Below are 24534 nucleotides of genomic sequence, written 5' to 3' on the forward strand. Positions count from 1 at the left end.
ATGTCACGAGAGGCGGAGCCGTGATGTTACGATGCTCCGGCCCCTGTCATTACGCACAGAGTGAGTGTGCTCTGTGCAGTAATTATAGCGGGGTGCCGCAGCGGAGATCCCAGGGGTCCCCAGCAGTGGGACCCCGGTGATCTCACATCTTATCCCCTATCCTTTGGATAGGGGATAAGATGTCTAGGGGCGAAGTACCCCTTTAAGAACCTCAAAAGCATCCACGCTGGAGGAAAAAGATAAACCCCAATTAAGAATGTGCAGTTGTTCATCAGTAAAAATATGATTAGACAGGTTAATTACCTTGGATAATCCTGTCTGAGCATCCTGTGAATTTGCTCTGTCAATTCTCCTCCTTGTGGTGGGTCCTCGATATGAGTCTTAGTTGTTTCTCTGATATCTGCAATGGGAGAAATGAGACGACACTGATGATGTGTCTGACATTACTTCCTGGGATATCCCGGCTGAATAGACATACTGCGGGTTCTATCGGTAGGATTGTTAACCTGTTAAGGACCAAGGGCATACCTGTACGTCCTGGGTCCCTTCCCTTTCAGTAACGTGGGGCCACGGCCGGGACCTGTGGCTAATAGCGCGCGGCACTGATCGCAGTGCAGCGTGCTATTAACCCTTTAAACGCGGCATTCAAAGTTGATTGCCGCATCTATAATGAAGGTAAACTAATGCAGGTTAGCTCAGGAGGCTGTTCGGGATTGCCGTGGTGATATTTCAGCATCCCAAACAGCTGTAGGACACGAGGAGGGTCCCCTTACCTTGCCTCCTGGTGTCCGATCGCGGTATGACTGCTCAGTGCCTGAGATCCAGGCATGCACAGTCAAGCGGCAGAATCATTGATCAATAGTTTCCTATGAGAAACAATTGATCAGTGTAAAAGATCAGTATGTGCATAGCCCCCTGTATAGTGTAAAGCCCCCTATAACATTGCAAACAAAGTAAAAAAAAGGGAATAAAGATCATTTAACCCCTTCCCTAATCACCTCCCTTTGACCATTTAAAAAAAAGTTATAGGTGTCAGAAGATGACAATATTAAGCGTATAAATTTTCCTGCATGTAGTTATGATTTTTTCCAGAAGTACGACAAAATCAAACCTATATAAGTAGGGTATCATTTTAATCGTATGGACCTACAGAATAAAGATAAGGTGTCATTTTTACCAAAAAATGTACTGCGTAGAAACAGAAGCCCCCAAAAATTACAAAATTGTGTTTTTTCTTCAATTTTGTCGCACAATGATTTTTTTTTCGCTTCGTCATAGATTTTTGGGTAAAATGACTGATGTCATTACAAATTAGAATTGGTGGTGCAAACAATTAGCCATCATATGGATTTTAACCCCTTAAGGACCCAGCCATTTTACACCTTAGGACCCGGCCATTTTTTGCACATCTGACCACTGTCAATTTAAACATTAATAACTCTGGAATGCTTTTACTTATCATTCTGATTCCGAGACTGTTTTTTCGTGACATATTCTACTTGAACATAGTGGTAAAATTTTGTGCTATCTTGCATCCTTTCTTGGTGAAAAATCCCAAAATTTTATGAAAAATTTGAAAATTTAGCATTTTTCTAACTTTGAAGCTCTCTGCTTGTAAGGAAAATGGATATTCCTCCCCAAATTTTTTTTAATTCACATATACAATATGTCCACTTTATGTTTGCATCATAAAATTGACGTGTTTTTACTTTTGGAAGACACCAGAGGGCTTCAAAGTTCAGCAGCAATTTTCCAATTTTTCACTAAATTTCCAAACTCACAATTTTTCAGGGACCAGTTCAGGTTTGAAGTGGATTTGAAGGGTCTTCATCTTGGAAATACCCCATAAATGACCCCATTATAAAAACTGCACCCCCCAAAGTATTCAAAATGACATTCAGTAAGTGTTTTAACCCTTTAGGTGTTTCACAAGAATAGCAGCAAAGTGAAGGAGAAAATTCACAATCTTCATTTTTTACACTCGCATGTTCTTGTAGACCCAATTTTTGAATTTTTACAAGGGGTAAAAGGAGAAAATGTATGCTTATATTTGTAGCCCAATTTCTCTCGAGTAAGCACATATCTCATATGTCTATGTAAAGTGTTCAGCGGGCGCAGTAGAGGGCTCAGAAGCGAAGGAGCAACAAGGGGATTTTGGAGAGTACGTTTTTCTGAAATGGTTTTTGGGGGGAATGTTGCATTTAGGAATCCCCTATGGTGCCAGAAGAGCAAAAAAAAAACACATGGCATACCATTTTGGAAACTAGACCCCTTGAGGAACGTAACAAGGAATAAAGTGAGCCTTAATACCCCACAGGTGTTTCACGACTTTTGCATATGTAAAAAAAAAAAAATGTTTCACTAAAATGTGTGTTTCCCCCAAATTTCAAATTTTTGCAAGGGTTAATAGCAGAAAATACCCCCCCAAAATTTGTAACCCCATCTCTTCTGAGTATGGAGGTGCCCCATAAGTTGACCTGAAGAGCACTACGGGCGAACTACAATGCTCGGAAGAAAAGGAGTCATATTTGGCTTTTTGAGAGCAAATTTTGCTTGGGCGCAAGTCGCTTTTAGGAAGCCCCTATAGTGCCAGAACAGCAAAATAACCCCAACATGGCATACCATTTTGGAAACTAGACCCCTTGAGGAACGTAACAAGGGGTACAGTGAGCATTTACCCCCCACTGGTGTCTGTCAGATCTTTGGAACAGTGGGCTGTACGAAACTTTTAATTTGCACAGCCCACTGTTCCAAAGATCTGTCAGACACCAGTGGGGGTAAATTCTCACTGCACCCCTCATTACATTCCGTGAGGGGTGTAGTTTCCGAAATGGGGTCACATGTGGGGTTTTGTTTTTTTTGCGTTTGTCAAAACCGCTGTAACAATCAGCCACCCCTGTGCAAATCACCTCAAATGTACATGGCGCACTCTTCCTTCTCTGCCTTGTTGTGCGCCCCCAGAACACTTTGCGCCCACAAATGGGGTATCTCTGTAGTCGGGAGAAATTGCATTACAAATTTTGGGGGGAGGGGCTTTTTTTACTTTTACCTCTTGTCGAAATGAAAAGTATAGGACAACACCAGCATGTTAGTGTAAAAAAATTATTTTTTTACACTAACATGCTGGTGTGGACCCCAACTTCACCTTTTCATAAGGGGTTAAAGGAGAAAAAGCCCCCCAAAATTTGTTTGGCAATTTCTCCCGAGTACGGTGATACCCTAAACTGTTGCCTTGAAATACGACAGGGCTACAAAGTGAGAGTGCCATGCGCATTTGAGGCCTGAATTAGGGATTTGCATAGGGGTGGACATAGGGATATTCTACGCCAGTGATTCCCAACCCGTGTGCCTCCAGCTGTTGCAAAATTCCCAGCATGCTTGGACAGTCAACGGCTGTCCGGCAATACTGGGAGTTATTGTTTTGCAACAGCTGGAGGCTCCATTTTGGAAACAGTGGCGTACCAGACGTTTTTCATTTTTATTGGGGTGGGGGGCTGTGTAGGGGTATGTGTATATGTAGTGTTTTTTACTTTTTATTTTATTTTGTGTTAGTGTAGTGTTTTTAGGGTACAGTCACACGGGCAGGGGATTAAAGCGAGGTTCCCGCTGCGAGTTCGAGCTGCCGCGCAAAACTTGCTGCATCGCAAACTTGCAGCCTGATACTCACTGTAAGCCCCCTGCCCATGTGAATGTACCCTGTACATTCACAGGGGGGGGGACCTCCAGCTGTTGCAAAACTACAATTCCCAGCATGCACAGTCTATCAGTGCATGCTGGTAGTTATAGTTTTGCAACAGCTGGAGGCACACGGGTTGGGAAACACTGAGTTAGGAAACAGACAATGTTTCCCAACCAGTGTGCCTCCAGTTGTTGCAAAACCACTACTCCCAAACATTCTCAGGCATGCTGGAAGTAGTAGTTCGGCAACATCTTTAGAGCCAGATGTTGCCGAACTACAACTCCCAGCATGCTAGGAGTTGTAGTTTTGCAACATCTGGAGGACTACAGTTTGCAGACCACTAATACAGTGGTTCCCAATCTGTGCCCTTCCAGATGTTGCAAAACTACAACTCCCAGTATGCCAAAACTGTCCAGGCATCCTGGGAGTTGTAGTTCTGCAACATCTGAAGGTCCAGATGTTACAGAACTACAACTCCCAGCATGCCTGGACAGTAAGGGCATGCTGAGGATGTGTAGTTTTGCAACATCTGGAAGGGCACAGTGGTCTCCAAACTGTGGACCTCCAGATGTTGCAAAACTGCAACTCTCAGCATGCCCAGATGCCAAGGGCTGTCTGGGCATGCTGGGAGTTGTAGTATACAGGGTCCCATTACAGAAATGCATGTCGCTTTACGGCGACGTGCATTGCTGTAAAGGGCCTGACCGCGGCTGAAGAGGAACTTACCCGTCGCTGCCGCCGTCGTCTTTATTTCCGGGATCCGGGTCTTCAGGGACGAGGTAAGTACCGGGGCCGGGCCCCAGCACTCCCCCGTCCCCCGCCGCGTCCTCCGGTCTTCCTCCCGTCCTCTCCAGACTTCCAGGGGCTGGGCAGGGCGGGAGGAAGTAACCGCCCCCCCCCCCCCCCTGCGATTGGTCGGTTAGCTAACCGACGGATCGCAGGGGATCGGAGGAGGTGGCATGCTTGCCACCTCGCTCCTATACTTCGGCATGGCCCTGGCTGTCTGTGACAACCGGGATCATGCAAAATTACCGGGCGGTCGGGTCCCAGAGACCCGATCAGCCCGGTATCGCCGCAGATCGCAGGGGCGATTTCCCATGCGATTTGCGACGATCGCCGACATGGGGGGCCTACATGGCCCCCCTCTGAGTTTGCCCTGGATGCCTGCTGAAGCATTTAAGCAGGCATCCGCTTCCGTTCTCTGCCCAGCGCGCGGCAGGGACCGGAAAACGCCAGGACGTACCAGGATGTCCTGGGTCCTTAAAGCCCAGGGAGCGGGGACGTCCCCGTAAGTCCTGGGTCCTTAAGGGGTTAAGGTGTAAAATTGAAAGAGTTATGATTTTTTAAAGGTAAGGAGGAAAAAATGAAAGTGCAAAAATTGAAAAAACCCTGGTCCTTAAGGGGTTAAATTTACATTTGTATACTCACTGATTCTGAAAGTCTAATACATCCCTCTGGAATTTCTTTGCTTTTTGTTCTTGAATCTGTTTTTCCCACACTGTGTATAGGTCATCCATTTCTTTCCGGAATAAGTCATTGTCACCAGGAGATAACATATCGCGCAGTTGTTTACTGTTCGTATCAATCTCCGCCGAAATGGAATCCAAAGTTCTTGTATTTCAATCGAGAATCAATTGAATAAACGTCTTGGAACTATTATGACTTACTTCTTCCCATAGTGGCAAAAAGGTGCTGTCTTCTCTGCCATATGCCGGGAAGGTCTGAATCCTCTGACGCCTGGGAATCAGTCCTTTAGATTTGTATTGTTCCCGCGAGGCTCTATTCCACCAGACCTTTGTGCATCTATGTAGTAGATTCCTCAGTGTAGTTTTCAGGTTTCTAAAAGCTCTTGATCTGAACTAACTGTAGTGGTCACCCAAGTGCCAAATAAGCTCTCGGCCTGTGTGCGCCAGATATTTAGTCTTTTCCTTTTTTGTTTTTAGATTCATCAGCCGTTCCCTTATTGAAGAACTATACCTGTCTCTCCCTCTTTCGTTTGTTTCTTGATGATCTTACCTCCATACTGCCATGCATGCTGCCCAATGCCATCATCAGTTCATGCCCCCATATTATTATCTGTCTGCTGGCCTCTTACCTTATCTTTCTGCTATGGCAGATCTACTTCTTCTTATGTCCTAAATTGTTGCCAGTTCAGCAATGTGGCCATTCTGTGGTATTTAGACACTTTAGTTTCTTATGTTTATTCATAGTCTTTGCTCCTATTTGGCCTGTAATTCTTGTAATTATGCTGCTAATAGTTGATGGTCATGTTTTTAATATTTACACACGTTATTCTATGTGACCATAGTAGTGGGGCCATTTTTTATATACCCATGTACTTTAGGTCCCCTATTTCACTGTGTTGTTATTTTTTACACTCATGCACTTTAGGTCCCCACTGTCCATTTCTTATGACGGCTCTTGTCCCACTTGTCAATTTTGCTGCTATGAGTAGACGGTTAGTTCATAGCACTCATTCACCTTATTCTCTATGTTTCCATATCTACAACAAAGTATTTTTTTAAATAAATTATATTTCAATATTCTTGCATGTTTTGCTGTATAACTATTATACACCTACGGCATTCATATACGTTATCCATATACTCCTTTTCCCGCTCACTCACTGACTCACTGTGATCACATCTTTATTTTTTTTTCATTGTCACACTTTTGTCATTCACTCTACATTTATCCCATTTATCCCATTCACTCATTTTTATCACATCGCACCATCAACCATTACTTTGTACACATTAGTTTTTTTTCCTTATATTAAAACATTTTATGTCACATTTTTTAGCCCCCATACTTACATTTCTCACTTTTTTGCATCTATTCTTTTTACACTTTCATCCATTATTCCCCTTTTCTACACCTACACACATTTATACGCATTCTCAATATATTTATCTTTTCTCTTTGGGTTGTGGTTTTGTTTGTGTCACAGCACATAGGGGGTTAATTTATTGCACTTATATGTCACTGGGTGTTTTTTGTTGTTTGTCTGTCTGTCCTTTATATATATATATATATATATATATATATATATATATATATATATATATATATATATACATTGATTGCCATTAGCTACTCCCAGGAGGCCTCCCGGTATGTGGATTACTTTCCACACAGGTGCACCTGCCCCATTATGGGTGAATCTCCCAATGATAGGTTAAACTGCAGCACAGTTTCCCTTAGTACCCTGGGACGGAGACGATTTGGTCCGCTCTCTGATGGAGTTGCCAGTGCATCACGTGACCCTTACCCGGTCACGTGATATGGTCATATGACCGCTCTGTGTGTCCCCCCCCCGCCCCACTGTACTACGCCCTAGCCCTGACAGGGATACTAGTGCTCCGGTCACATCTGGATGTGACGGGTGCACTCTTAACACTTCACACACTGTCGTGGAACACATACAATAGGTAGGATTAACGTTAGGTAACCATTATTATGGGCTGGAATATGAACCTTGTTGCGCAATGATTGGAGGAACAGGCTGTTAATCTGATATGAGTGATGTGCTGATTGGCTGATGTTGGATATATATACCCACCTGTAATGAGGTTTAGACTCACAACGTACGTTGGGGTTGGAGCTGGTAGGTGGCAACTTGCATGGCAGACAGTCTTTTTATTGCTTGGCTGGCTTTTCCTTTCCTTATGCTCCAGTCTTCAGTGTCCATTATTCTTTGCATGGCAGACACATAGCTCTCTCCGCCACATAGTGGAGTGCTGTCCACATTTATGCTGACTGATTTATTGTATCATTTAAGAGAGCTGTCTTCTTTATTTTGGATTTATGTCCCTCCTGTATTCCATGTACTGATGTGCCACTTGTACCATCTCCAGTCATCTGTTTTTTGTCAACCTCAGTGCCTATATTTTAATATTTCTGTCTATTTTTAAATGTATGTCTATTTTGATACATGTTTAATAAACTTGATATTTTACATAATTAGGCTGGGTTCACACTACAGTTTGTAATTACGGTTCCCGTATACAGCTGGGAGGAGAGGGGGCGGGGCTTAATCCCGGTGCCCGCACTCAGCCGTATAGGGAACCGTAGTTAATGTATGTCCATGAGCCGACCGGAGTGAACCGCAGCCTCCGGTCGGCTGCTTTTTCAGCCGTATGCGGTTTCCCAACCCCAGGCAAAAATGTGGTCGACCACGTTTTTTGCCTGCGGTTGGGAAACCGTATACGGCCGAAAAAGCAGCCGATCGGAGGCTGCGGTTCACTTCGGTTGGCTCATAGACATACATTAACTACGGTTCCCGAATACGGCTGAGTGCGGGCGCCGTGATTAAGCCCCGCCCACCCCTCCTCCCAGCCGTATACGGGAACAGTAATGACAAACCGTTGTGTGAACCCAGCCTTAGTTCTTTTGTTGGTGTACATTTATTTAACCTCCCTGTTAAAAGTGAAAATCACAGCAATTTCATAAACCACTTGGTTAGTGAAAAAAATTTAAAACCATGCCCACTTTTTAGGGAAAAAAAATCTGCTAGACAACTAATATAGAAAATGTCACAATCATATCAGTAGACCGTGGGCTGTCATTTACAACTATTTGTATTCTAGGAATAGACTAAGGCTGTTATAAAACAGTTTGTCTTTACTGATAGATCTGCTGGGATACCACAGAAAAATTTGAGTTTACATTTTTTTATTGTTTCTGGAGCTAACAGAGGAGTGTGTGTGATAAAAAAAACTAAAACAACTTTATTTTATTTTATGCTGTGTATCAAATATGGTGAAATATTTTAAATGTCTCCATTGTGAAGTACTTTAATGAAGGGTAAAAAAAAAAAAAAAAAAAGCTGTCCAGCAGTCACAACAATAAGGATATGTTCATATGGCGGAATTCCGGTTCGGAATTCCGCAGAAGAGTTCCCCTAGAAATTCTGCCGTAATTTACTTTAAATTGATTTTAACGGGATTCTGCCGTCCCATTCAAACAGCATAATATCTGCCGGGGAAATTCTGCTTTCCGCATTCAATCAAAGTATAAGACTAGTCTTATATTTTGTGGATTTCCATAGCGGAATCTCATTGAAATCAATGAGGCTTAACTTTTAATGTTAAGTTAGCCACCAATAAATTCCGCCATCATTCCGCAAATTTTGAAAGAAATTCGGCCGTGTGAACATACCCTAACAAATCTGGTACACTTAAAGCAGTGTTTCCCAAGCGCGGTCCTTAAAGGGGTACTCCGTCGCTTAGACATCTTATCCCCTATCCAAAGGATAGGGGATAAGATGCCTGATCACGGGGGTCCCATCGCTGGGGATCCCCGTGATCTTTCACACAGCACCCTGTTACCATCAGCCCCCGGAGCATGTTCCCTCCGGGTCTGATGACTGCCGATCACAGGGCCGGAGTATTGTGACGTCACGGCTCCGCCCCCATGTGACATCACGCTCTGCCCCTTCAATGCAAGCCTATGGGAGGGGGTGTGACAGCTGTCATGCCCCCTCACAATCCCCGCGGGACCCCAGCGATCAGGCATCTTATTCCCTATCCTTTGGATAGGGGATAAGATGTCTTAGCGCCTGAGTACCCCTTTAAGTACCCCCAGCAGGTCAAGTTTTCTGAATTTCCTTAGTCTTTTACAGGTGATATAATTATGGTCAAGGCTTTGGGCCTCACCACAGTTATATCATCTTTGAAAGACTAAGGAAATCCCAAAAACATGACCTGTGGGGGGTGCTTGAGGACCGCGCTTGGGAAACACTGGTTTAAAGAATCACTATAGGAATTACTATATATCCTAATTCCCTCCCACACAGTTTAGATGACTGCATCCTGCATCTGTATACCAGTAGGGTTCATGGATTAGTGGTGCACTTTCAGTATTCTGGTTTAATTAAAAAAGAATAGCATGCTACTGTATATATATATATATATATATATATATATATATATATATAGCAAAATCATCGGTAGTTGCAGTATCTTGTAATACCTTTTTTATTGGACTAACAAGATTATGTAGAGACAAGCTTTCGGGATTCCTCCCTATATCAAGTCATAAGCATTTCTGAGCTCACAAGGAGAAAACACACGTTCTATCTCACAAAATATGCAGGGGTTAAAACAACATATGTGGAGAATGGACATTAAGTTGGGCCATAAATTGTATAGCTATAGGACGATAGACTACAGATAAGGATGAGGGGGGGGGCTGGACGTGAACACCACGTGAACACCTGCTGCAATACAGAAAGAAACGAACCTCATCACGCATACCACTGGTAACCACATACAATCCCACCCTTGAGGAAATACGCAAAATCATCAAGGACCTGCAGTCAATACTAGCAGAAGATGAGGTGTTAAAGCAAATCTTTCCTGAACCACCCATCTTGGCCTTCAGACAACCACCCAACTTAAAACAAAAGCTGCACCAAACCGCGCTGTAAACTCTGTCAACACATCTGCACAAATTCTGAGGCCTCCCACAACAACAAGACATATAACATCAAGGGACAATACTCCTGTACCACAGAGAATGTAGTCTACATGAGACAATGCACCAAGTGTGACCTGGGATGTTACATTGGTGAGACCAGCCAGCCACTCAATAAAAGGATGAACCTCCACAGATTGTCCATCAACAACCATAGAGAAAAGGACTATTGCACCCCAGTTGGACACCATTTCACCCAAACAGGTCACTCCATACAGGACTTCAAAATCAAGATCCTGAAAGGAAACTTCAAGAACACCCAGGAAAGAAAAACATTTGAAGCCAAAATGATAGTTCTTTATGACTCCAAGAACAGAGGACTTAATGTGGATTTAAGCTTCTTATCCCAATTATCAAAATTTCCTATAACATTTGCTAAACTGTCTTCCCTCTCCCTGCTCTAACACCATTACACCCCTGCTCCCCCTCCCCTGTCCAAGTCTTATCTTCAGTCTATGGTCCTGTAGTAAAATTGTCCTTTCTCCTCTGTCCAGCGTAACCACCATTCTCACCTCTGCTCTCCAGCCCCCCCTCATCCTTATCTGTAGTCTATCGTCTTATAGCTATACAATTTATGGCCTAACTTAATGTCCTTTCTCCACATATGTTGTTTGAACCCTTGCATATTTTGTGAGATAGAACGTGTGTTTTCTCCTTGTGAGCTCAGAAATGCTTATGACTTGATAAAGGGAGGAATCCCAAAAGCTTGTCTCTACATAATCTTGTTAGTCCAATAAAAAATATATTACAAGATACTGCAACTACCGATGATTTAGCTTTTTGCATCACTGGACTAATACGGCTACTCCTAACTACTATATATATATATGCAAGTAAATAGGCACTGGGGTAGACTGGTGCACCAGGGCTGGGCTGGGTGAGGCGTGTATACTCTAGTATGTTAGTTTACACATGTAGGATGCTATAGTCCATTTTTTCCCTCAGAATACGTCTTTAAGAACAGAACCTATTTACTTCTCAGTATCACTCCACATTGTGTTCATCACTTGAACTGCATTTTTATGTCACCCAGCCTCATATATTTTAAAGCTTCATTTGAAACATCCCTCCCCCAAATTTTTGGTTAATTTCCTTAAGCACTCATTCTAAATTATCTTAATTCTGAGAAGATTTGTATGCAGCTCTTTTCAGGCTTTATGTATGTGATCAGAATTCAATGTGTGATGTCTAGCTTTTTGTTTTCAGGCGTCAGTAACTGCTGTTATCCTTCCAGACTGCTCAACAAGAAACATTTTCTTTAACCATGATGCACATTTGGCATTGTACTGACACACATCCAAAAGGTGCCACCATATTACATATTTCTGGATAGTCTTATAACCATATGTCACACTGCGGAAAATCAAAAATGTAATACTCGATTATGCTGAGTCTATTATCCCTTGAATTACAGCTTTACAATGAAAAAATATTATTTAACATGTACCTATGTCACTCCCGCTGTGAGAAGCTATTCTTATCTCTTTCAGTGTGCACGGTATGATAATGCATTCGCAGCTGAAATCCTCATTGACCGTGGGGTTAATGTAAATCACCAAGATGAAGAATTCTGGACTCCTATGCATGTTGCTTGTGCATGTGACAACCCTGATATTGTCCTCCTACTTCTATTTGTAAGTACATAGGTAAAATGAAAGTCATTGAGGGGTGGGATGTGCTGGATTAGGCAGTGAGTGATGCACTGCATTAGGAAGTCAGTAATTGAAGGTGATGTGTTGGAAAATTAGTAAGTGTAAGAATCTAAGGGACTTTTGTAGATGCCAGATTGTAACGGTTAGAGCATTCCTAAAACAAACAGATTTTTTTGGGGCCTTCCCAGTATACAGTAGTAAGTACCTACCAAAAGTTATCCTAGGAAGGACAGCCACTAAAAGAGGGAACGGGTGATGGATGCCCAAAGCTCAATGATGTAAGCTAGGACAATGGCTATCCTGCTTGGACCATTGTCATAGAAGAGCCACATGAATTGCTGAAAGAGATAATGATGCCTATGATGAAAAGGTTTCAAGGCAATCAGAGCTTCCTATCTTGTTGTGTATGGAGCGGCGTAGTTGTAGACTGATCCGAGTGGCAATACTGACCTTAGTCTTAGGTCTACCAAAATCACCTACAAGGAGCACATGAGGATCAGACCTAGACAATAAAATAATGGAAAAAGGTAGACTGAAGAATCACATTTGCTTTTATAGGTTTGCTTGTATGCCACTTCCTTGTGGAAAAAATGGCACCTGGATGCACTATGGGAACATGGCAAGCCAGCAGGCGAGTCAACATGATATTATGGGCAAGTTCTGCTGGGAAATCTTGGGTCCTGGCATTCTAGTAGATGCCACTTTCATACAAAACACTTATCTAAACGTGATAATGTGCTCTGTCAACTCATGTTGTTTCATAAACATACAACATGTTAAGACACCACTGGCTAAGCTAAGAGTATTTTTCAGTTGCCTTACTTTACTTTGACAAAATGTTAGTGCATTTTGGAGCACAACACTAAAATAGTAGAGTTTCTCATAATTCAATAGCTTTCTGTGCCCTGATCACATACCTTTTTGCAGTTTCTTGATATGCTTTCCCTTTCCCGATTTATATGTGGGTTCAATGCATTTTAATGTATTTAAAATATTACCTCTACCCCGATTTTCTAAACCTGGAGCACATATATTATGGTATACAGTTGAGGATAACATGTCATACAGTTCCTTTCAGATATGCCACCCTGTTCTACATTTGCAATATCTATTATCATACTTCAGTAGAATAACCTCTAAACAATACAGATAAACAATGGCATAAAAATCAGACAAATAACTGAGACAAATAAAGCGAGATAAGCTGCTGTGTTGATGGATTTCCTCAGCTGATCCAATCAATATTAAAAGTTTTATTCGATGAAGAGCCTTAGTGGAATAAGACAACATATAAAGGATCCAGCAGAGCAGAAAGCCTCGAGTAACAAAACAGACAATCTGAATCCAGTGTTATCTCCTAAAATATTTAGCTAAGTGCTGTTTCTACATAAAAACAAAATAATAGTCTATCAGAGCCTTCAACATCAATTTGCAAGAACTGTCCTCAGGTGTATCTCTAAAATACAACGAACAGAATCATACAAGAGCAACGTATATGTTCTAGAAGGTGAATTAGAAATATATAAGTTCTCCCTGTAAAGAGTGCCCTTGTCTGCCTTTTTATTTGTTGATGATATAAAATGCAATCATCTTGAAAGTGTTTACTCAACCTCCCTGATAGGGAAAAAAATAAATAAAAAACCTCCAATAAACTGAATTGAGAATTGACATTTTTTAGATGTGAGCACTTGGAATTAATATCTTCAATATCATCCTACACCCCAAGTATCTCTCCTGTCCCCATAATTTTTTGCATTTTTTGCCTTTGCAAAAATATCCTCTCCTTTTTCTTATAAAAGTGTTCATCTACCACATTGGCACTTTTTCACTGATTCATTTGTATCCATTGCAAGGTTATCCGGGGACCTAAAAAAAGCAACAAAACAAAAGTACTCTACGCGGTGAGGCATGTACATACATAGTCCCCCCTGGTTTGTTCCTGGCCCCATTCACTGCTCTCTGATGCACTGTCCTTCTCTGCACACTGTTATACCCTATAAAAGATACATGTGCCAGCAGTCCTTTCTGCTGAGATTTGTGACTTGCTGGCATAATGTCAGAATGAGCATGGCTTGACGAACTATGATAGAGAGGGAGGTGACTTGTCTGTACGCTGTCAGAAAATGACATGGCTTACAAATACAGAGGGTTGAGAGAGAAGGCAAATTTGACAGAGGATGGCTATTTTGCATTTTTCAACAGGGGAAAGGGCCCAGTCTGGTTACGAGGGGACAAAATAGGACAAGTGAATACATTGGCGTAGATTTACTATTGTGTTTTAAAGATTTATGTTGTATTCTGTACCTAAAAACTGTCTAACCTGACTAATACCACTTTTATTATCAGTTTTATGAACTTGCTCAGTAAAACAGGGGTGAAGGGGCACTAGTGAAAAGGGGGGCATGTCTTAGCACCAAACATGCGGCCAAACATTTTAAAATAAAGTAAACCAACTAATAGTTTCTCTAATCCTGGACAAGACATCTAAAATTCTGAAGATGCATCAGATTTATCAAACAGCTTGAGACACCGATATAAATCTCTCATTTTTAGACTGCCTAGTCTTAGCTTGCACTCTCTAACTTTTAGACAGCACTAGTAACTCGTGGCCACAGGCCTCACATCCAATTGGCTTCACGTACATTGATAGTGTGCCATGCAGTCAATTATTGTGCATCAAAACCGTATACATCTTACTGTGAAGTGCAGTTTTGTGTTCTGGTTTTGGGCCATGTGGTTTTCACATATTTACATTTTTGTGGCAAAAAATCACACTGAAAACCCATGGCCATTCCCAGTCAAATGATGCATTTTGCCACATAGCACACTAAGAATGTGTGAACACGGCCTTACATGGAGGACACACCCACATCAGAAAATCTGAGCCTAGAAACAAAATGCGAACTAAATATCATGGGGTCTGAAAATCAATGAAGATTGCAGACTTAGTGCAACATTTTCAAGTCAAGGTGAACAGTGACATATAAAAGTCATTTTGTCATGTCAAAGGTGTCTATAGCCTTTAAGCATATTATATGATAATGGATACAATTGCACAAAGGTTAGTATGAAAGTTATTTCACATATTGTGCCCCTCTCCCTCTCTCCATGTTTTCCCTTCAATATCTTTAATATGATTGTACCCTACTTGTTCTCTTCTTCTTCCCCTTGCTGCCGGGGCTCCTCAGGGATGAGTCCTGGCTCTTCTCCTCTTTTGTCTTTATACAGCCCGCATTTGGTACAATCACTACGCTTATAACACTCAGCTCTATACCACTTCCCATGACATTACCCCAGTACTCCTACAAAACACCAATGACCCGACCCATAGTGTGCCTCCAGCTATTGACACCCCCCTGTCCTGCTTCTCCCCACCCCCTGGCCTGCTTGCAGCGGCAATCCGCTGCTCCGAGCAGCCAGACAGGGGCCTTTGAGTCATCGAGTTCACTTGCAGTGACTCAGATATCGCGGAGCATGGCGAGGCGGGGTGGGGGTGTCAACAGCTGGAAGCACACTATGGGTTGGGTCACTGGCAGATGCGCAGCGTAAAATACGCTGCGGATCCGTTATGTGTGACCCAACCCTTACTATGTTAAATTGCTTTCCAACGTTAAACTTCTTCATAACACTATGATTTACTCTTTAAAATAAGATTTACTGAGTCTTTTAAAGAACTTGAATGTTACTCACATGATTCTGACCACGGGTGTTGATGAATACTTCCTAATATGATGTCTTTCTAGTGCATGAGACATAAGGGTTGCATTGTTTAGCACAAAACTTCTAAATGCTATGGTTTATATAGAATTATAGCCACTGTTCAGTTCTGCAGATTTATAGCAGGTAAGTCTTTGTTGATCGCATCCAATGATTCATTCAGTGTGAAAACAGGAGCTTATTATACCGGACAACATGAAGCGGCTAATCACAAGGCCAATTGGTTGCTTAAATGTGAGTCTGAACTGTGTTTTATTATGTTAGTTTAAGCCTTTACAGTTTATGTAAAATGTTATGAAATCACTGTCGGTGCCTTTTTTTTGTCAAAAATTATGGCATTTAGTAGTCAATTCAGAAGTTTTAGCTAACATATGGTTTCTTTAGTCAGGGAAACATTGTATCTGTATTTTGTGCAACAATCCCAACACATATCCAGTATGAATGGATTAGATTTGTCTTTTAATCCAGACAGCAAGTTAGCATTTGCTTGTGTATCTCTACATCCATAAATTGCTATCTTGGCGTGCTGGAACCTCACGTCTTATCATCAACCTCGGATTGCTGTGGTTTTCTAAATGTGGCAAAGAACAAACATAAACTGTTCAGTGCATAAACACTTTATATATGCAATTGTCTGATTTTACTAAGGCCCAATTATATACTATATATATATATATATATATATATATATATATATCTTTATTTTTTATTAACAACCTATTTATTAAGGCATTTGAAGGTTATTAGATAAGACAGGAGATGAGGCAGCCCGTTGGTTAACAGTGGGATTTCTAAACAGCAGACTGCGACATGACACAAGAGATATCTTTATCAGTGTCATGCCTCTGTAGAATGCCTCTATATGCTTGGAATTGGTTTTCTTCTTTCTTAACTCAAAGCAGTTTTTCCCAGTGAGTGCACATCTGATATCAGTAATTGCTTAGCCTCAAGGCTTTGAAGCTTCATACAGTGTAGCTAATGGATATTGTTGAATGGCAAATGTGTCTGCGAGTATTTGCTGCACAGAAACTTCACGAAAGGTAAGCAAACATAAAGCTATGCCGGCCTATTTGCATTTGGTATATGCCAGTAGTGGTAGATACTATTTGCTTTCCTTTGAATTGAACACACCAAATTACCGTGGCATCCTGATTTTACTACCGTATTTTTCGCCATATAAGACGCTCCGGCATATAAGACACACCTAATTTTAAAGGAGGAAAATCTAGAAAAAAAAGATTCTGAAGCAAATACAATGTAAAGCATAGGACAGTGATCTTCAACCTGCGGACCTCCAGATGTTGCAAAACTACAACTCGCAGCATGCCCGGACAGCCGGCTGTCCGGGCATGCCAGGAGTTGTAGTTTTGCAACATCTGGAGGTCCGCAGGTTGAAGACCACTGGTATAGGAGGTAATACTCACGTGTCCCCGCCGCTCCGGACCCATCACTGCTCATCACCGCTGCCCTGGATGTTGCTCTCTATCGCTGTCGACGCATCCCCGGGGTGTCCCCGATGCTCCGGAATGTTTCTGCTGCCCGGTATCCTCGCTCTCCGTCGCCACCATCACATCGCTACGCATGTCGCTCCTATTGGATGACGGGGCCGTGTGCGCAACAACGTGATGATGACGAAGGAGAGCGCCGGCCATACAGGGGATCCCGGCACAGAGCAGACACCGAGGAGGCAGGTAAGGTCCCTCCCGGTGTCCTGTAAGCTGTTAGGGATGCTGCGATTTCACCATGGCGGTCCCAAACAGCCCGACTGAGCAGCCGGGTTAGTGTCACTTTTGCTTCAGATGCAGCGGTCAGCTTTGATCGCCGTATCTGAAGGGTTAATACAGGGCATCACCGCAATCGGTGATGTCCTGTATTAGCCGCGGGTCACGCCCGTTGATGGCCGCAGGGACCGCTACGATAGGACAAGGTTTTAATGTGCATTTCCCGTATAAGACGCACCAACTTTCCCTCCCCCCCCCCCCAGTTTTGGGGAAGAAAAAATGCGTCTTATACGGCGAAAAATATGGTATATGGTTGAGTTCACTCGTATTTTGGTCACTATTTGATCCTCATTTTATGACGTATTTTTAGCCAAAACAATGAGTGGAATCAACAAATAGAGAAATAAAACTATAATGGAAATAATTATACCTTTTTGATTGTGTTGGACCTACTACTGGTTTTGGCAAAAAATACAGACCAAAATATTATGGGTGAACCCAGACTTAGGCTTTCAAAACCATTTGAGGACCATGATATTGTAATGGCTATGTGTGCAAAGCACACTGACTACCATGGTCACAAAAGAAAAGCTGGACAGGTGTCCATAGGTCAGGTTCACACAAGGAAGTTTGTTGCAGTTTTTGAATACTTTTTGTTTTTCAACAAATGCTGAAGAGAGAAAAACTGGTTTTAAACTGCTGTAAGAACCAAGCTTTATGATCCCCCCCACCTACCCTAGACTATTACCTAAATGACTCTGAGGTAGAAATTTTAGGTTCAATGCTGGGCTTCAGTAAGATCTATCTCATGGAATCTGAGATAATATTAATAATCTATATATATATTATATTTCTATATTCTGCAGCACTAGCACAAGCTATTCAACAATTCAAACAATGGGAGAGAGGGCCCTGCTCCTAATAGCTTACAATCCAAGGTTAGGTATACATCTGAATTAGAGACTCCATTCGGTGCCTCCAATGCAGACTGGCTAGCCCAAAAAGTCATAGCTGGTCATCTAGGGTTATGTCCTGTAGTTCTACGTCAGCTTGCTGGTCTCACATGCTCAGTTTCAGCAGTAGGATTTATACAAGGATGAGCTGTTTGTCTAGGAAACAACAGAAGATGGTAGACAAGAGGGTAGAGCCTTACGCTTAAGAAAACAAAGGAATACAGAGAGAGAAACGCCTGGAAAAGATGTCAGAAATGCATGAAGGGAACTGTGGTATACTACCTACATGGCTGTTACTGTAGCTCAACCTATTCTTGGTGCACCAAGATAGAGCACATGGGGAGCTACATAGTATGACAAAAATGTTATTTGTATACTGTATGTTTTGAATGTAGAGTTATGCCTTGTGTGCCCCTGCAGGCATTTAAAAAAAAATTTTGTCCAAACTCCACCATAACTCTTTTACCCCTTAACGACATTGGACGTAAATGTATGTCATGGTGCGGTGGTGCTTAACGCACCATGACATACATTTACGTGCTCGCGTCATGCTCAGCAGGTCCCGGGGACCCGCCGGTAATGGCGGACATCAGTGATCACGCCGATGTCTGCCATTAACCCCTCAGATGCCATGATCAACACAGATCACAGCATCTGCGGCAGTGCGGCACTTAATATGGATGATCGGTTTGCCTGCAGCGCAATGTAATGGCGGACGGAGGTCCACTAACCTGCCACCATCCATCTCCATGGGTCTTCTGCTCTGGTCTGAGATCAAGCAGACCAGAGCAGAAGATCACCGATAAAACTAATCAGTTCTATGCTCTATGCATAGCACTGAACAGTATTTGCAATCAAATGATTACTAAAAATAGCCCCCTATGGAGACTATTAACCCTTTAACAATGCAGGACGTATATTTACGTCCTGCGCCGGCTCCTGTGATATGAAGCGGGGTCACGCTGCGACCCCGCATCACATCGTGTCGGTCCCGGCACTCATCAACGGCCAGGACCCGCAGCTAATACCACACATCGCCGATCGCGGCAATGTGCGGTATTAACCCTTTAGAAGCAGCGGTCTTTGTTTGGGAGTGTCGGGCTGTTTGGGACCGCTGCGGTGAAATTGCGGCGTCCCGAACAGCTTGCAGGACACCGGGAGGGCCCTTACCTGCCTCCTCGGTGTCCGATCGACGAATGACTGCTCCGTGCCTGAGATCCAGGCAGGAACAGTCAAGCGCCGATAACACCGATAAAAACTTCAGATCACGGCGCAAAAAATGAGCCCTCATACCGCCCTGTACATGGAAAAATAAAAAAGTTATAGGGGTCAGAAGAGGACATTTTTAAACGTATAAATTTTCCTGCATGTAGTTATGATTTTTTTCCAGAAGTACAACAAAATCAAACCTATATAAGTAGGGTATCATTTTAACCGTATGGACCAACAGAATAATGATAAGGTGTCATTTTTCCGAAATATGCACTGCGTAGAAACGGAAGCCCCCAAAAGTTACTAAATGGCGTTTTTTCTTCGATTTTGTCGCACAATGATTTTTTTTCCGTTTCGTCGTGAATTTTTGGGCAAAATGACTGATGTCACTGCAAAGTTGAATTGGTGACGCAAAAAATAAGCCATAATATGGATTTTTAGGTGGAAAATTGATAGGGTTATGATTTTTAAAAGGTAAGGCGGAAAAAACAAAAGTGCAAAAACGGAAAAACCCTGAGACCTTAAGGGGTTAAAGTGTAAAAAAGTTTAAAAAAAATAAAATTATTGAAAAATCTCCTCCCCAATAAAAAGGTAAAATGTCAGTTTTTCCCATTTTACCCCCAAAAAGCGACATTTAAAAAAAAACAAAAAAAAAAACAAAACTTATTTGGTATTGCTGCGTGCGTACATGTCTGAACTATTAAAATATAATGTTAATTATCCTGTATGGTGAACAGCGCAAACATTAAAATATTAAAAAAGCTTTTTTATCACATCATATTCCAAAAAAAAAAAAAATTATAAAAAATGTATTCAAATATTTATATATGCAAATGTGGTATCAATAAAATACAGATCACGGCGCAAAAAATAAGCCCTCATACCGCTGCTTATACGAAAAAATGAAAAGGTTATAGGTTGTCGAAATAGAGGGATTTTAAAAGTTCTAGTTTGGTTAAAAACTATGTGATTTTTTTATGCAGTACAATATTGGAAAAGTATGTAATCATGGGTATCATTTTAATTGTATTGACTCACAGAATAAAGAAAACATGTCTATTTTACCATAAATTGTAGAGGGTGAAAACGAAACCTTCCAAAATGAGCAAAATTCCACTTTTCTTTTCAATTTCACCACACAAATAGTATTTTTTTTGGGGCATACATTTTATGCAAAAATTTGTGATGTGATTACAAAGGACAACTGGTTGTTCAAAAGACAAGCCCTCATACTCGTCTGTAGTTGAAAAATATAAAACAGTTATGATTTTTAAAAGACAAGGAGGAAAAAGAAAATGCAAAAAAGAAATTGGTCTGGTCCTTAAGGCCAAAATGAGCGGTGTCCTTAAGGGGTTAAATGAAGGAAGTCAATATATGATGTAAAGATAAGTATATTTGATTTATAAATGACATAAATATATTATTAGGTATAGAAATTGTAAAGTCACATGAAATTCTGGCCAAATTTCAATGCTCGATGGTGCTGGAGGCAGTCACTGGGGACTGTGTAACAAAATATATTTTTATTTTTGGTGCATAAAAGCTGTGGAGAGCAGTGTGAATGCCAAAAGGACACAGAAGATGAGGTTACAGCTGTTTCACGCCTAGCACCGTGCTTTGCCAGACCACGCCTACTCTTTCATGTCCAGGTGAATAAATACTGCTCACCTGGTGACATAAGAGAGGAGGCGTTCACAAAGTGTTCACAATACAACAACACTTTACAGGGAACAACTGTTGAGTTGGCCCAGATTTATCAAACTGTGTGAGAGAAAAAGTGGAGTAATTTTTCCCACAGCAACCAATCACAGTTCAGCTTTCGCTTTACCAGAGCTTGTTAGCTGAGCTGTGATTAGTTACTGTGGAAAAATCCCTCCACTTTTTCTCTGACACAGTTTGATAAATCTGGGCCATTGTTTCTAAAATGAATGTTCAAAGAATAGAATTTCTAAGATTTTCTGGCATAGACTTAATTTATGACATGCTTGCTTTGTTCTCACTTTCTTAAGTTGGGATCAGTGGTATAAACAAACAGGGGGAGTAGCCTCATAGCCCTTAACAAAGCCAGCCCGCTGGTGAAACAATGGGGAGGCTGGTGATTAACCTTTTAAAGAGAGATATCTTATGGTGGTCATCAATAGAGAAGAGAACATTGGAAACAATTTAAAATAGTGAGGTGGAATAATGTGCTGATGCCCTGTGTGGCACTAAGAAGGGTCAGTGACCTTTGGAGAGGATCTCCTAACATTGAATTAGCATGTACATTTGAACAACACAAAAATGAAGGAGGCATAAATTGGCACTTAACCCCTTAAGGACCCAGCCATTTTACACCTTAGGACCCGGCCATTTTTTGCACATCTGACCACTGTCACTTTAAACATTAATAACTCTGGAATGCTTTTAGTTATCATTCTGATTCCGAGATTGTTTTTTCGTGACATATTCTACTTTAACATAGTGGTAAAATTTTGTGGTTATCCCCAAATTTGATGAAAAATTAGAAAATTTTGCATTTTTCTAACTTTGAAGCTCTCTGCTTGTAAGGAAAATGGATATTCCAAATATTTTTTTTTATTCACATATACAATATGTCTACTTTATGTTTGCATCATAAAATTGATGAGTTTTTACTTTTGGAAGACACCAGAGGGCTTCAAAGTTCAGCAGCAATTTTCCAATTTTTCACAAAATTTCCAAACTCACAATTTTTCAGGGACCAGTTCAGGTTTGAAGTGGATTTGAAGTGTCTTCTTATCAGAAATACCCCAGAAATGACCCCATTATAAAAACTACACCCCCCAAAGTATTCAAAATGACATTCAGTCAGCATTTTAACCCTTTAGGTGTTTCACAGGAATAGCAGCAAAGTGAAGGAGAAAATTCACAATCTTCATTTTTTACACTCGCATGTTCTTGTAGACCCAATTTTTGAATTTTTACAAGGGGTAAAAGGAGAAAATTTATACTTACATTTGTAAACCAATTTCTCTTGAGTAAGAACATACCTCATATGTCTATGTAAAGTGTTCGGCAGGCGCAGTAGAGGGCTCAGAAGGGAAGGAGCGACAAGGGGATTTTGGAGAGTACGTTTTTCTGAAATGGTTTTTGGGGGGCATGTTGCATTTAGGAAGCCCCTATGGTGCTAGAACAGCAAAAAAAAAAAAAAACACATGGCATACCATTTTGGAAACTAGACCCCTTGAGGAATGTAACAAGGAATAAAGTGAGACTTAATACCCCACAGGTGCTTCACGACTTTTGCATATGTAAAAAAATTAAAAATTTCACTAAAATGCTTGTTTCCCCCCAAATTTCCCATTTCTGCAAGGGTTAATAGCAGAAAATACCCCCCAAAATTTGTAACCCCATCTCTTCTGAGTATGGAGGTACCCCATAAGTTGACCTGAAGTGCACTACGGGCGAACTACAATGCTCAGAAGAGAAGGAGTCATGTTTGGCTTTTTGAGAGCAAATTTTGCTCGGGGGGTATGTCGCATTTAGGAAGCACCTATGATGCCAGGAAAGCAAAATAACCCCCACATGGCATACCATTTTGGAAACTAGACCCCTTGAAGAACGTAACAAAGGGTACAGTGAGCATTTACCCCCCACTGGTAAATAGAAAATACTCCCCAGAATTTGTAACCCCATCTCTTCTGAGTATGAAGGTACCCCATAAGTTGACCTGAAGTGCTCTACAGGCGAACTACAATGCTCAGAAGAGAAGGAGTCATATTTTGGCTTTTTGAGAGCAAATTTTGCTCGGGGGCATGTCGCATTTAGGAAGCCCCTATGGTGCAAGGACAGCAGAAAAAAAAACCACATGGCATACCATTTTGGAAACTAGACCCCTTGAGGAACGTAACAAGGAATAAAGTGAGCCTTAATACCCCACAGGGGTTTCACGACTTTTGCATACGTAAAAAAAAAAAAATAAATTCACTAAAATGTGTGTTTCCCCCCAAAATTTTGCAAGGGTTAATAGCAGAAAATACCCCCCAAAATTTGTAACCCCATCTCTTCTGAATATGGAGGTACCCCATAAGTTGACCTGAAGTGCACTACGGGCGAACTACAATGCTCAGAAGAGAAGGAGTCATATTTGGCTTTTTGAGAGCAAATTTTGCTTGGGGGGCATGTCGCATTTAGGAAGCACCTATGATGCCAGGAAAGCAAAATAACCCCCACATGGCATACCATTTTGGAAACTAGACCCCTTGAAGAACGTAACAAGGGGTACAGTGAGCATTTAACCCCCACTGTTGTCTGTCAGATCTTTGGAACAGTGGGCTGTACAAAATTTTTTATTTAACAAGAAGAAAGCAAGAAAGCCCCAAAAAGAGTCACTTTGATGAAAAAATAAAAACACATTTTATTGGTATACACTAAAATTAGATACACACGTAAAGAGGAAGACCATGCATTACAAAACACGGCACCACCGGATACCCTGCAGGAAAGATGGTAGTATGGGGGTATTGCACATATATCCGTAATCAAACAGTACATATAAATACAGGCACCATTCTGAGTAATAGTAACATGTATACAAACAGTATAAAAAGGTGCAAAAGTGCAAGTCAATAAGGTGCTGTATATTAAGGTGTACAGACAACCTATACACCAGATTGAAAGTATATAATGATGAAGGTTATGCTGTGCAAGATACCCACAACAAATATGGAATCACTGGAGAACTGCAGGGAGCGGGGTGCTGCCACTCCAACGCGCATTTCGGCACGCTGACCTTCGTCCGGACTACTCCCAAACATTCTCAAGCATGCTGGAAGTAGTAGTTCGGCAACATCTTTAGAGCCAGATGTTGCCAAACTACAACTCCCAGCATGCTTGGAGTTGTAGTTTTGCAACATCTGGAGATCTACAGTTTGCAGACCACTAATACAGTGGTTCCCAATCTGTGCCCTTCCAGATGTTGCAAAACTACAACTCCCAGTATGCCAAAACTATCCAGGCATGCTGGGAGTTGTAGTTCTGCAACATCTGAAGGGCCAGATGTTACAGAACTACAACTCCCAGCATGCCTGGACAGTAAGGGCATGCTGAGGATGTGTAGTTTTGCAACATCTGGAAGGGCACAGTGGTCCCAAAACTGCGGACCT

General features: G+C 41.7%; 1 protein-coding gene across 7 annotated transcripts in view; it reads left to right on the forward strand.

The window, feature by feature from the left end:
• The window catches only part of MYO16 (myosin XVI), a 483589-nt gene that overhangs the window by 163082 nt on the left and 295973 nt on the right, over window positions 1–24534 (forward strand). For all 7 annotated transcript variants that reach the window (XM_056555738.1, XM_056555737.1, XM_056555733.1 and 4 more), the window contains exon 4: window positions 11647–11790. In XM_056555738.1, the coding sequence (XP_056411713.1) occupies window positions 11647–11790 (144 nt within the window). The remainder of the gene's footprint in view (window positions 1–11646; window positions 11791–24534) is intronic.

Source organism: Hyla sarda, chromosome 2, assembly GCF_029499605.1.
Source record: "Hyla sarda isolate aHylSar1 chromosome 2, aHylSar1.hap1, whole genome shotgun sequence".
Classification (NCBI taxonomy): domain Eukaryota; kingdom Metazoa; phylum Chordata; class Amphibia; order Anura; family Hylidae; genus Hyla; species Hyla sarda.